Here is a 12,354-nt window from a genome sequence, read left to right on the forward strand (position 1 = left end):
CTGGATAAGTGGCCAGTGGAAACGGTAACTTGGAGGTTGATCTCTGGTACTTTCTGCGGCACGCTCTGTCGCTCTCACTGTACCTTCGATTTACGAATCGCTTCGTAAAGTGTCGGACCCTTTTGCCTTGGTTTGGGTGATTTTGATGATGTCAGAGAGTGATGGAGAAGGCCGGTAGAGGACGGGGAGATGAGCAAGAAGAAGTTAGCGAGGAGGGGAAGGCACGCGGATCGTGCAGAACAGTATGGAAACTGCCCTTGTCGGAGCATACTTAGGTGCTCCTAATGTATTCGCGGGATTCATTGGGACTGCCAGCCTGGGGCTTGCTTCTAGAAGCCTCTCGTACATCAACGGTGTTAGTGGGTATCAAAGGAAGTAGCCCCCCAAGCAGGAACTTGCCGGGTTCAGTCTCAATTTTTTCATGGAAAATGAGCGATATCTTAGACTAACTCAAGCATCGATAGAGTTGAATATTTGTTCATTCTCCAGAGTATCCGTAGGCCCCGTCATGCGTATATTCGTCTTTTTTCCAGGCAGCCTGTTAGTGGTGGGCCCTTCGATCTATGAAATCGTGCGCTGATTGGTCAGCACAGAGCCGTCCGAAGAGTGCTGGACTTGTCCGAGCGCGGTGCCGTCCGCGGGCTTCGCATTCATCCCTCCCTCGCGACATTCACCAGCTTTGAGCTATTGATTGCCTGCTGCCTGTTGTGGATAGAAACCTGTTTCAACAAGGCTTCGACACAACTAACAGCCAAGGCTGCGACCGAAAGCCCCATATTGCGCGACTCTAGCCAGGGCCCGCCTAGAAGCTCTCTCCGCGCGAGGGTACTGAACTCTTCTCAATTACCTTTCCATAGAATTTATCGGCACTGAGGAACTCATTACTGGATCCTTTCCCTGTGCCCCAGAGTCATGACGTCGCTTGAGGAGGATGAGGACCGCGACCTGGCGGGTAAGTCACACCTTCATTGCAAGCGTCCCTTCCCCGCAAACGAGCTAGCGGCTGATGTGCTTCTTTGTTTAGGCTCCCAGGATGGCAGCTCCGACAATGAGATGGACGATGCAATGCGCAACGTGGACGATGGGGAGGGAGACAACGAGCCGGACGTCGATGCCGATGCCGACCAAGATCAGGACCAGGACCAGGACCAGGATCCAGACAGCCCATCGAACGCAAGCCAGGCTTCAGAAGGAGCGGGCATGGCCTCCCAACAAAATCAAGAGACAATCAACATGAGGTCCCCTGGGAATACAGGCAACTCCATGCTCGAATCCTTCTCCATCTACCATCCAAGTGTTCGCCCCGAGTGCCTCACGGCCAAAACCTACGACATCGTCCCTACCACTGCCGCGCCCCATAGTACATCCATCAACGCGGTCACCGCTACAGCAGACATGCGCTGGGTATTTAGTGGGGGCTCGGATGGATATATTCGCAAATTCAATTGGGCGGATTCGATCAACAGTAAGCTCATGTTAACTGTTGCGCAGCGGCACCCCTTCGTGGATAGCGTGGTGAAAGCCGGAGTCTACATGACATACTGGGAAAATATGGATGGGAACCATCTATCGCCGGTCTACTCTTTGGCATGCCAGAGCGAAGGCCTGTGGCTGCTTTCCGGGTTGGAATCGGGGGCTATTCGACTGCAGACACTCCGCCACGATGAAGGCAAGGAGATTGTGCAATTACGGCAACATACCTCGGCAGTCTCATCATTGAATCTTACATCGGACGAACAGTCTCTTTTATCCGGGAGCTGGGATAAGCGGGTCATTGATTGGGACTTAAATACCGGGCAGGCCCGACGCGCATTCGGAGGAAATGCTAGTCAGATCTCGACAGTACAAATTCGGCCAGAATCGACCCTGGCTGTTCCTCAAGATACCATTGATTTCTCGCAGCCGAACGGTACCTACTCCTCAAACTATGAAGCGAGCGGTACAGACCATTCAAACGCCATGGACACCACCGAGAATGCAGGAGATGCAGGCGCTACGGAGAACCCGCAGGCGGGTTCCCCGACAGACTCATTGTTTGGTGGCGCGGATTCACTATTCGGAGACGCAGACGGAGGGGCCGCAGATGGCGGTGAACCGTCCGCGGGTGTCTTTGGGGTTGATGAAGATGACGAATTTGGCCGTGCACTTGCAAATGGTGTTCTCACCGATGCCGATGCCCCCGGCGAAATCGATACCGATATGCCGCAGGTCGATTCCGCGCCACTACCACCAGCCGCGCCGGGGGGATAAACGAAAACGCCGATTCCTTCCATGCGAACCATAAAGTGACTAACGACGATATCCTCCATGGCACGTCCGAGTCGGCGGTAAATGGCCTTCCCAAGGCAGATGGCTTGGAGACATCTTCATTGGGCCAGGATCTTTCCCAGACTATGCAGACGGAACAGACGGTGGGACCAGACACCACGTTCTTAGCTGCATCCATTGACGGTACAATTCGGGTATGGGACCGACGACAGCCCAATCCAGTCGCTCGGATGACCCCTCGCAACGTTCCGCCATGGTGTATGAATGCTTGCTGGTCCCCGGATGGAAACTACATCTATGCGGGACGAAGAAACGGCACCGTAGAGGAATACAGTCTTCACAAAGGTCTTAGGGAAGCTAGTCGCACATTCAAGTTTCCCCAGGGAAGCGGGCCGGTCACAGCCCTCAAGGCGATGCCTAATGGCCGCCATCTCGTCTGGTAAGCTCTATCTCTATCACATGAAAGGTGATGTTTCTAATTCCCTCCAGTGCTTCCCACGATATCCTGCGTCTGTACGACCTAAAGCACGAGCACTCTTCTCGGCACTCGGCCGTGCCATTCCTTATCATTCCGGGCCATCGCACCGGAACTATATCCCAACTCTACGTGGACAATGCCTGTCGCTACATGATCTCCACCAGCGGGAACCGCGGCTGGGAGGGCAACACCACCGAGGTGCTCCTGGGCTATGAGATCAGTGTTCCCCAGTGATTTGGACCAGCTGGATATCCTGACGCCTCCGTTATATGATCTCGTCGTCATCTACGGCTTGTATGATTGAGAACCCGAGTAATGTATTATTCTCATCTCGTGTTGGCTGCCACGGCTAGCTTCAAACACACATAAAACGAGTTTCATTCCATGAAATGACAAATTTGCATGAGATGGTATAGACCTAAAGGATATCTCCAAAGAAAAACAGAATCCATAAACCCAACGCCATAATCCAGACCGACCCCGCACATTTACAAGGTAATCCATGCATGCTTCCAGTCCAAATAGTCCAAATAGTCCAAAAAAAATCATTGCTCGTAAAGGAAATCGTCGTCAAAGTCTAGTCCTTCACAGACTTCATGCTGTTGTGATCGCCAGGCTCCAAAAAGCGGGTTCCCTGTCCATTTGACCCGTCCATCACGATCATTCTCAAAATATACGTATCCCGGTTGCTCACCCAGCCTATCAAAATCCGCGGGGCTGGTCACGAGGTTGCCAAATCCAGGAAGGTCAACATTGGGGACATGCGTGCGAGTCTGGACGCGTCCGCCGTCGACATTGTTAACCGTAATCAAGTATACAGGAGGCAAGTCGTCGTCGCGGTCTGGGCGAAGAGACATTGGAGTCCATGCTTCGTTATTGTACGACTCTGGGCGGTTCCAGTCGTGTAAGAGGGGAAGTGGTCGTGACAATAACACCTCATCAAGCTTCTCGGTGTCCAAAACCAACCCGGGTGACTGCAGATACAACACGCTGTCATACTGCATAAACTGGATTTGTCCCAAACGCAGAAGTTTGGTGTTGGACATTGTGTATCCAGCACGTATTGCTGCACTTACGTCGATGGGTAGCAACCAGATGCCGTACTTGATACTAGCAACGCGTAGAATAGACAATGCTAGTGAAGCAGACTTTCCAAGCCTCTTTGCAGACATGCGATCCCATTCTTCGGGATACATAAACAGGCGATCCTGGATCACTGAGCCGTTTGTTGCGAGTTGTTTGAAGAGGAGGATAGCAGAGCAGATATCGGATGGGTCCGGCCTTGACAAAAGCTGAAGATATGCATAGTTTCCTCTTGAGCCCGATTGACGATCTGGACTCCCTTGTAGAGTTTTTTGATCGGCCGCTAACCCAGAATCTGAATCTGACAGACCGCGTTTGTGTGCAGGCTTTTGGAATGTAGATCCGGGGGATCCGCGCCCTACAATGGGGGGGCCATCAGGGGGCTTGCGCAAAGCATGCTGAATGTTCTTCACTGAGTTTTGTTGTAACACGTAGCCCGAAACGAATAATAACAAAGTAAAAATGCAAACTACTCCCATCGACACGATAGCAGAGACCGTGGACGACGTGAGGAGAACCATTGTCGCGGGAAGGCAGGCGACATAGAACAATGGAAGGAGTGGATGGAACTAAAACGTCAACCATGCATGGCGCCCTGGCATTCCCGTCCTTTTGTCGATTTCACAGAGTCAGCCGTAGTGTTGCATGACATCAGGATTGTTTACGGGGTTGGCCGCGCGACTATCGATAAGGCGGTCTTGGGACGTGGAAGTCTTGGCGCCCGGGCTTTTCAAACTTCCCTTTCGCGAGGCTCCACACCTGCAACGGCACGACCTTCACCATGGCCTCTCATCGTGCTGATGCCAGCTCATTCCTGGACAATCGGGGCTACAGCGGCCCCCTCGTGCGTGGTGTGAACCCGGTTACTCTTTTTGAGAAGGCTGTACGTGATCGCATCACGGACTCCTACTATTGGAAGGAGCAGTGCTTCGGTTTGAACGCAGCCACCCTGTGCGATCGCGCCGTTGAACTGAGCTCTATTGGTGGTACCTATGGTATCTCCGAGAAACCATCACCTTTTCTCTGCCTCGCCTTCAAGCTTCTCCAGCTCAACCCCGACCGAGACGTCATCCTCGAGTACCTGAACTTCTCCGACCCCGGCAGTGACGAGGAGGGCGAAAACCCAGAAAACGGAGTTGTCAAGGAGCGCGGTGATTTCAAATACCTTCGAGCGCTCGCTGCATTCTACGTACGTCTCACTTTCGATGCGGTCGATGTGTACAAGACCCTAGAGCCCCTTCTGCTCGACTACCGGAAAATAAAGCGACGGATTCGCGACACATATACCCTTACCTACATCGACCAGTTTGTTGATGACCTTCTCACCAAGGACCGTGTATGTGGCACTAGTCTTTGGAAGTTGCCGCCGCGGCGACAACTGGAGGATCTGGAGATGCTGGATGAACGGATAAGCCCCCTGGCGGACGAGCTGGAAGCACTCGACCGGGATAGCAACGATGGGGAGGAAGATGCAGATCGCAACCGCAGTGACAACGACTCCTCCGGTAGGCGAGATGAGGGCGATGATTGAAGGGAAGACGCGGCAATGCTACTTCTCGAAACGTCACTACATCCGTCGATCCGATTATACAGCCAACTAAACTGGCTGGGCCCCAATCACTCGCGCCGATATACGCACATACGCACTTTTATGGCATGCTCTAAAGCTGTCGATATCTGCCGATGAGCACATGCCGAGTTGATGCTCTCCCCGGGCGGACGTTTCGTCTCCGGGGTAATCTCCACCTGTCAAAAGAGTTGTTCGTAGAATCATTCGACAGGTGTACAGGAGCTTGGACCACACATTACGAAAAAGCCTACTCTCGCAGTAGTTGTTATTTGGGAATGTGTGCAAGCGGATGCATTATGAATATCAAGACTCTCAGCCGCTCCAAGGCTACAAAACACAGTGGTTATTACAATGCAAACATTCAGAAACCTGAACATAAACAGAAACAAAGACATCTCGTTCAAAACCCTTGCTGGCGGTGCCATTTCTCCTCCCATCCTCTGAACCACGGACTCTCATCCAGCGTAGCAACGGGCCAATCCCTTGGAACAAGTCCCTTCTCCTCTTGCTCCTTTACCCACTCCTCCAATTTGGGCAAGACAACATGTTGGACATGCCATACACCCTTGTATTTCAGAAGATTCTGCTTTCCTTCCTTCAAGATCTTGGCCACCAATGCTGGTACGGCAGGCTCGTCGCGAAACTCAACTATAGGCGTGAAAACAGCCTTGAAATTAAAGACAATGGACGCTGAAAGAGGTAGGCGACGAAGAGTCTGCCAGTCCACGCGCAGGCTGCAATCTTTCAGATGCAGATCTGGATCCTGCGACAACCGAAGAGCCGCGTGGGGATCTCCTGGTGGCATATACAGAGGCTCGCCTACTTCAAGGCCCCATGAACCTCGCTGGATCGGCTTTTCAGTCGGCATCTTCGTGAAGAATCTATCAGATACACCATGTCAGCTACCATCCGGTACAACATGCTCCGAACCCACACGGTCAGACATACCGGTCCATTGAGAACTGCATCTTCTCTTTGTAATCTGGAATCGTTTCATGAATCTGATGCAACTGCTTCCCGATTTTCGAACCAACATTCCATCCAAGCGCTGAACAGATTACAGCGGCGCGGAGGAAGTAAAATCCAGTCTGATCGTCCCGCAGCATAAGTGCAAAGTCTTCGGGAACATTGTCGAGAAGCACCTCGAGCGGAGGTTTGGTCCGAAGATCATGCTCGGTGCCAAGAATATGGTTCTGCAGCACTTGCTTGTCAACCAGAGTAAAGTGCTGTGGGTATCTTGCGCAGATGAATTGGAGAACCATCTCCATGAGCTCCTTGCAGGCCAGCTCGGAGCCGGGAAGGGCATCCAGGACTGCCTTGCCATTCTTGGCGAAGAGTGCTCTACGCTGAGCGATGCGGCTTTTGTAGGTGCTCTCAATCTCAATCCACCAGTCAGTTTCCAGTTTTGCTAGTGCTAGTTACATTGGAAGGGTGGTTAGATGATGATTCGTCATGGGATATATGGGACTGAACATACACATAGTCTGATGGTAAGACCATCTGAATGGCCGATAAGGCCGCGGCTTGGCGTTCTCAATATCATGTTCTGGGTAAGGGTTGGGCAATGGGACGCCACTGAGTGTCGAATAATCGGGAAAGTCCCCAAGGGCTTTGATATCGTCTACCGAGAATCCTGTCGGGGTGTACAAGTTGCCTGGGCTGGTCCTATAGTCGGCTGTCATGGGCAACCCATTTTGACGCATCTCGGTCTCATCAACTTCCCGCCAGCGTATAGCTTTCCCTTGCAATTGTAGGAGTGCTTCCCTACGCTGGGGTGGCAGGGCATGGTTGTAGCTCGCAGGGGATGTGGCACTATTGGATTGCTTCTCCTCTGGGGACAATGATCGCGGTGGGGTTTTGGCGGTTGAGTCTCTCCGGCCTCGTAGGGATACTCTGTTTAAGAGAGATTTCGTGGATGTTCGGTATAGGACAAGATAAATCGCGGTGGCAGCTACCAGGATCAGCCCGATCCTCCAGGCGCTCTCGCGGCCCTCAAAGGCATCCATGGCTGCCTATTCCATGCGCGTTGGGGCTAGGCTAAATAGTCGTTGGGCTTGGACTAGTATAAAAATGCCCGATTAGATGTACCGTTCACAGCGAATCGATAATCTGGCGTCAAATAGTAATGATTGTTGCAAACGTAAATATACCACGAACAATGAAAGGGAGCCAGATCAATAAGTACTCCTATGATATACGAATAACTTGGTCTGGGAGCTATCGTGTGGCACTCAGACCGGGATTTTCGAAGCGGGGAAGCTCGCATCGATTCAGGGTGACAGGAAATACGCATTCGATGGCCGCTTTGGTTGGAAGCGGTAATTTGATTTATTTTGCCGTGTTTGGCGAGAAAATGCAGGTCCGGGTTGTCCGTATGACGAAATGGTCTTTGACAGCCATCACATTGTATGGCCTTATCTCGTTGCTATCTTCTTATCGAGACTCTACTTGAGATGTTCGACTTTTCGGGCGTTACTTATCGCCTATTCTACATTAACAGTGCGACTTCTGTCAAGTCAGTCTTTATCTGTAGATTTGGTCTAATAAGAGATTGCAAGTCAGTTAATAATATTGAAATGCAAAATGCTTGAAGTAGAACACAAAGATAAGACTGCCTGGACTGCTTGCACCGAATGGGAGAAAGGACTCCGCTCGACCTCTACCCGAAATGGTAAAAATGTCCAGTCTTGGCAGTTGCACGGGACTTGATAAATAGCAGATCCTGTTAATTATAACCAACGGAGAATATGAAAAGCGCAGAGAAGGTTGACTGAAAGATCTGATCGCGCATTGTAAATGCCCTTTTCAAGACTGGCAACGGAGAAAAACTCGTAGATACGTTGCAAGCCCAGTGACACTCTTTTCCAGTAATATGGTACCGCGTCTAAATCTAACGAAAGCATGGCTTGGGGAAGAGTCGAAATCCATGAGAGGTAATTGGACTTGCTCTTAAGCTGGGTCACGACCCCTGCAATGGTGATGCTCTCTTGACTATCCATTGCTGCAGTTGAAAGGGCGGTGTTTGATTAGAGCAGGGTTAGGGCAGAGAGAGCGAACGGAAACGCGGCGGATAAGATCGATGATAGAAAGCGGCTCTTAGAAGACCACGTGAATCTACAATGATGCCTGGTTCACCAAATTGCGGACGCTGAAACGCTCAGGCAAAATCTGGAAAATCAGAGAAGGTACAGTATGATGGAGGATGAGTGTCGCCTTGTAAGTCTGCAATACGGTCAAGTGCATTTGTGATCACAGAACTTTTAGGAGGAAAATTTCCTGTCGCGGCCTGTGCCGGGAAGAGCATGAGGTATGATAGTAACTGAAATATTAGTGAACTCAACCTGAGGGTTTGAGGAGAATGTTAAATCTTTGATTACAATCCTGATATGTGACCTCGAGGAATTTGATATTCTAGTGATCAGGAGATATACTAAAAATGATTCGGTGGTGAATGGTTGACGAGTCCGAGGGAGGCAGAGGAGGACCGAGTAAGGTGCTTTCGCGACGCCGTAGGATCCAGAGATATCACGTCTAGGTGATGAATGTGTATGGAAAATGGAAGTGAGGGGTGAAGGGCGACCAGGCATAAATAATATACTCAGGATAGATATAGTCTAAGTTAAAACTTTCCGCGGCCACTCCAGCCATTCATGCCAGGAAGGCCCTAGATACTGGGTAACAGACTCTACCAAAAACCGCCCTCCATCGGTAAATATCCACTTATCACGACGTGCATGAATGAGAGCTCCATAATATGCCAGAATCACAAGGGCTTCTCCTTGCCGTGATGACACCAAGTCAACAAATTCACGAGAAATCAGCACCGGCCACGCAATAAGAGCATTCAGCCCTCCATTTGACGACAAGCCTGTATCAATTACCGTCATCACCGTTTGCAAGGCCTGGACAGTTTGATGGTACACTTTGATCCTGGCTTCATCACTTTCCGAAACTTGGATACGCTCGAATAGCTCTCTACACACTGGCCCAAACTCCACATCCATGGGGGGAATCTGCGCGCCGAGACTCAAGATCGGACCAAGTGCCGTTTGCTGTAGGAAATTCCATCGCCCCTCCGCTGTGACTGTTCGTATCCCTTGGTGAAGCCGTATGTACTGCACAAAACGATCCAGAAAGTCCTCGAAAAGGCCATCACGAAAGACGAGGGTATCACACAGCAAGTGCATTCCTAGCGTGGAAGCAAACAGAAAAATTGGAATGCAATTCTGTTCGTCAAACTCTGGCGACAGGCTGTTGAAATTGCTCAGCGCGTAGTTTTGCAGCCGGGTAGCGTGATGCCGATAGAAGTCTTGACGGTCGGGCCTAGTGATGCTGAGATTCAGAGCACTGATGGCCAATAGCATATTCATAAGGTAGGGAGCTCCAAGACCGATCTGAAGCATGTTGGGGAAGGACATCTCAGATGGCCGGTGGGTGGCGCTAACCCAACTGGCAGTTTCCACCAATAGGTTGTGAAGCAGTTCCACATGGAGCATATTGACAGGAGCATCCTCAGAGAAGCCACTTGGAGCTTGAATGGGTTCCTGTCCGGGAGAGGAGGTGGTGGCGGGCGAAGCAGAAGCATATTCCTGACTATTGCTTGGTGAGGTTTGTGCAAGGCGCGCAGGCCCCATGAACTGGCACCTCCGTTCAGAAGCCACGCAATTGGAGCAGACGGGTCGTCGCTCATCACACTTGCCGAATCAGCATGTTCCCATGGCAATTGGAGCGGTAATTCCATACCTTGACGTGACGGCGTTTGCATTCAGCACAGCCATTGCGAGATTTCTTATGTGTCCTGCGCGGCATGTCTGTACGCGGATACGAGATGACAGTCACAAACTCGGGATTCTTAGTACATGAACCAAGTATTTTACTAATGCAAAGTCTGCTGCCTAGTTCATCGCCCTCGGTTTCTGAGTTCTTCTGGCCGTTCAGCCATCCCCGGCTTGGCTTCGCTGTGATGCCCAAGTGGGTCGCGGCCGGGCTGAATACGCGTATGCACAGACCAAGCCGGATCCACATTGGCCCGGACGGAGCATAGTCCTCCTCAGATTCCATCCCGTTCAGATTCATTAAAAGGACAAGTACTCCACATGGCTGGTGGTCACAAACTGACTACGCTCAACATCTTGTTGAACTTGGTTGAGCTTAACAACGGGCAAAGCTCATCGACCTCTCTGACCTGCGAGAAATCATCCATACCAGATTCTCCACACTAGCAACAGAGTGTCCAAGATGAGCTGCCTTACTCAAAGCATAAGGTTCTTGGCCCTTGCGGGCCGCTCGAGCTTTGCGGGTAGTTCACCATGGTCTCAATGCCCGATCTTTCACCATGGAAAGTTGCAGTTGATTGTTGCTGCTAATCATCGCGAATCATGATTCAAGTTACCCAGAGAAAGCCAGATGACAGTAACCGAAGAACTCGATATCAGGTAGTATTACTGTCAGGAACGGAGATAGATTCAGAAACCGCACGGGGAGATTCATGGTTAGCTTTAGCTCATTCAAAATATTGCGATGGTTTCCACGTTCAGCCTGTTTATGACGGTCTCTTAAGAACAAGGCTTCGCTCAAGGAAGCTGCGTAAGATCGACCAAATAAAGATGAACTCTAGGTACCATATTGCACTCACAACCTTATTTGGAGGTTCTTCAACCCGAAATAATAGAGCTTCGAATACGCGTGCGCACGCACCACTTTCTCGGAGTCAATCCATGTGGAGATTGGAACACCCACACTTTCTATACGCGTATTTGAGTATGCTCCACCGAGCCAACGAAAAATGGCCCAATCTTGTTTGAGATTTTGGAGAGGGTTGATGGTAACCTGCGGTTAAATTTAGCTTGACTACTTGGAATTAAATCTGTTGCCTCAGGGGTCCATATATAAGGTTGGGACATCGATCGCATAGATACTGAGTCAAACAATCCCGCTCGCTTTCCACCCGCGATTCCAAAATCTTGAAAAGTGCTTGCTGAGCGTGTGCTACGAAGCTATTACCAACCATGACAAAACTTGAGCCTTACAGAGGCGGTTATTATCTCTGGAAATATATTCCTTCCCTGGCTGCTGCAATTATCTTTTTGCTTCTGTTTATCGCTGCGACGGCGTTTCATTCGTGGAAGCTCTACAAGACAAAAGCACGCTTCTGCATTGCATTCGTCCTTGGTGGTATCTGTACGTATACGACTTTCCGAATTGAGGTACCTGCCCTTCTCACACCCTGCTTTCAGTCGAGGTTATTGGATATATTGCCCGAGCCGCTGCGCACAATCGCACTGGCTCGGTCATGCCCTACTCTATTCAGAATGTATTCCTGCTCCTCGGTCCGACTCTTTTTGCTGCATCGGTGTACATGGCACTGGGACGGATTATTCGCTGTGTTCAGGCCGAAAAATACTCGCTCATTCGAATCAACTGGCTCACCAAGGTCTTCGTTATGGGCGACGTCCTCTCGTTTGTGGTTCAAGGTGGAGCATCCGGCTTGATGGTGTCTGGAAACAATGCGAAGCTTGGCTCTGACATTGTTGTTGCTGGTCTCGTTATTCAGGTCATCATGTTCTGCTTCTTCATTGGCACCACGGTGGTGTTTCAAGTTCGCATGCATCGATTTCCAACTACGGAGTCATTCAATGGCCGAGTCAAGTGGAAGAGCCATCTCCGAGTGTTGTATGCTATCAGTCTGCTGGTTTTGATTCGAAGCCTTTTCCGTGTTGTCGAGTATGTGGAGGGCAATGATGGATATCCATTGACCCACGAGTGGACCCTTTACGTATTCGATTCGATTTTGATGTTGGCGGTTATGGCGATATGGGCAATTTGGCATCCAGGGATTTTACAAGAATCACTGCAGTCTGACAGAGCTCCATTAAGTCTGCGAAGTCTGAGTGAAGATGCTCAGCCTTAGCAGGACTATGGCGCGCAATAATCATGTTTTTACCAGGCATTGGAC

At 50.6% G+C, this 12,354-nt stretch overlaps 6 protein-coding genes across 6 annotated transcripts; 3 read left to right on the forward strand and 3 right to left on the reverse strand.

The window, feature by feature from the left end:
• Positions 1-912: 912 nt before the first annotated feature.
• On the forward strand, positions 913-2,980 carry N7482_002793 (WD40 repeat domain-containing protein; the record flags this gene model as incomplete). The annotated part of the gene is made up of 4 exons (XM_056684918.1): positions 913-952; positions 1,025-2,155; positions 2,209-2,707; positions 2,758-2,980. 4 exons carry the CDS (start codon positions 913-915, stop codon positions 2,978-2,980), a joined length of 1,893 nt encoding a protein of 630 aa, XP_056548524.1.
• Positions 2,981-3,291: 311 nt separating this feature from the next.
• N7482_002794 (uncharacterized protein) lies at positions 3,292-4,350 on the reverse strand (the record flags this gene model as incomplete). The annotated part of the gene is made up of 1 exon (XM_056684919.1): positions 3,292-4,350. One exon carries the CDS (start codon positions 4,348-4,350, stop codon positions 3,292-3,294), a length of 1,059 nt encoding a protein of 352 aa, XP_056548525.1.
• A 260-nt stretch (positions 4,351-4,610) lies between these two features.
• On the forward strand, positions 4,611-5,360 carry N7482_002795 (PRP38 family protein; the record flags this gene model as incomplete). Its single annotated transcript, XM_056684920.1, has 1 exon — positions 4,611-5,360. The coding sequence occupies one exon, from the start codon at positions 4,611-4,613 to the stop codon at positions 5,358-5,360; it is 750 nt and encodes a 249-aa protein (XP_056548526.1).
• Positions 5,361-5,799: 439 nt separating this feature from the next.
• N7482_002796 (heme-dependent oxidative N-demethylase family protein) lies at positions 5,800-7,405 on the reverse strand (the record flags this gene model as incomplete). Its single annotated transcript, XM_056684921.1, has 3 exons — positions 5,800-6,280; positions 6,348-6,813; positions 6,877-7,405. The coding sequence occupies 3 exons, from the start codon at positions 7,403-7,405 to the stop codon at positions 5,800-5,802; spliced, it is 1,476 nt and encodes a 491-aa protein (XP_056548527.1).
• Positions 7,406-9,013: 1,608 nt separating this feature from the next.
• N7482_002797 (Zn(II)2Cys6 transcription factor domain-containing protein) lies at positions 9,014-10,208 on the reverse strand (the record flags this gene model as incomplete). The annotated part of the gene is made up of 2 exons (XM_056684922.1): positions 9,014-10,093; positions 10,143-10,208. 2 exons carry the CDS (start codon positions 10,206-10,208, stop codon positions 9,014-9,016), a joined length of 1,146 nt encoding a protein of 381 aa, XP_056548528.1.
• Positions 10,209-11,407: 1,199 nt separating this feature from the next.
• N7482_002798 (RTA1 domain-containing protein) lies at positions 11,408-12,309 on the forward strand (the record flags this gene model as incomplete). Its single annotated transcript, XM_056684923.1, has 2 exons — positions 11,408-11,579; positions 11,636-12,309. 2 exons carry the CDS (start codon positions 11,408-11,410, stop codon positions 12,307-12,309), a joined length of 846 nt encoding a protein of 281 aa, XP_056548529.1.
• Positions 12,310-12,354: the final 45 nt, after the last annotated feature.

Source organism: Penicillium canariense, assembly GCF_028826845.1.
Source record: "Penicillium canariense strain IBT 26290 chromosome Unknown utg000001l_segment0_segment0, whole genome shotgun sequence".
Lineage (NCBI taxonomy): Eukaryota > Fungi > Ascomycota > Eurotiomycetes > Eurotiales > Aspergillaceae > Penicillium > Penicillium canariense.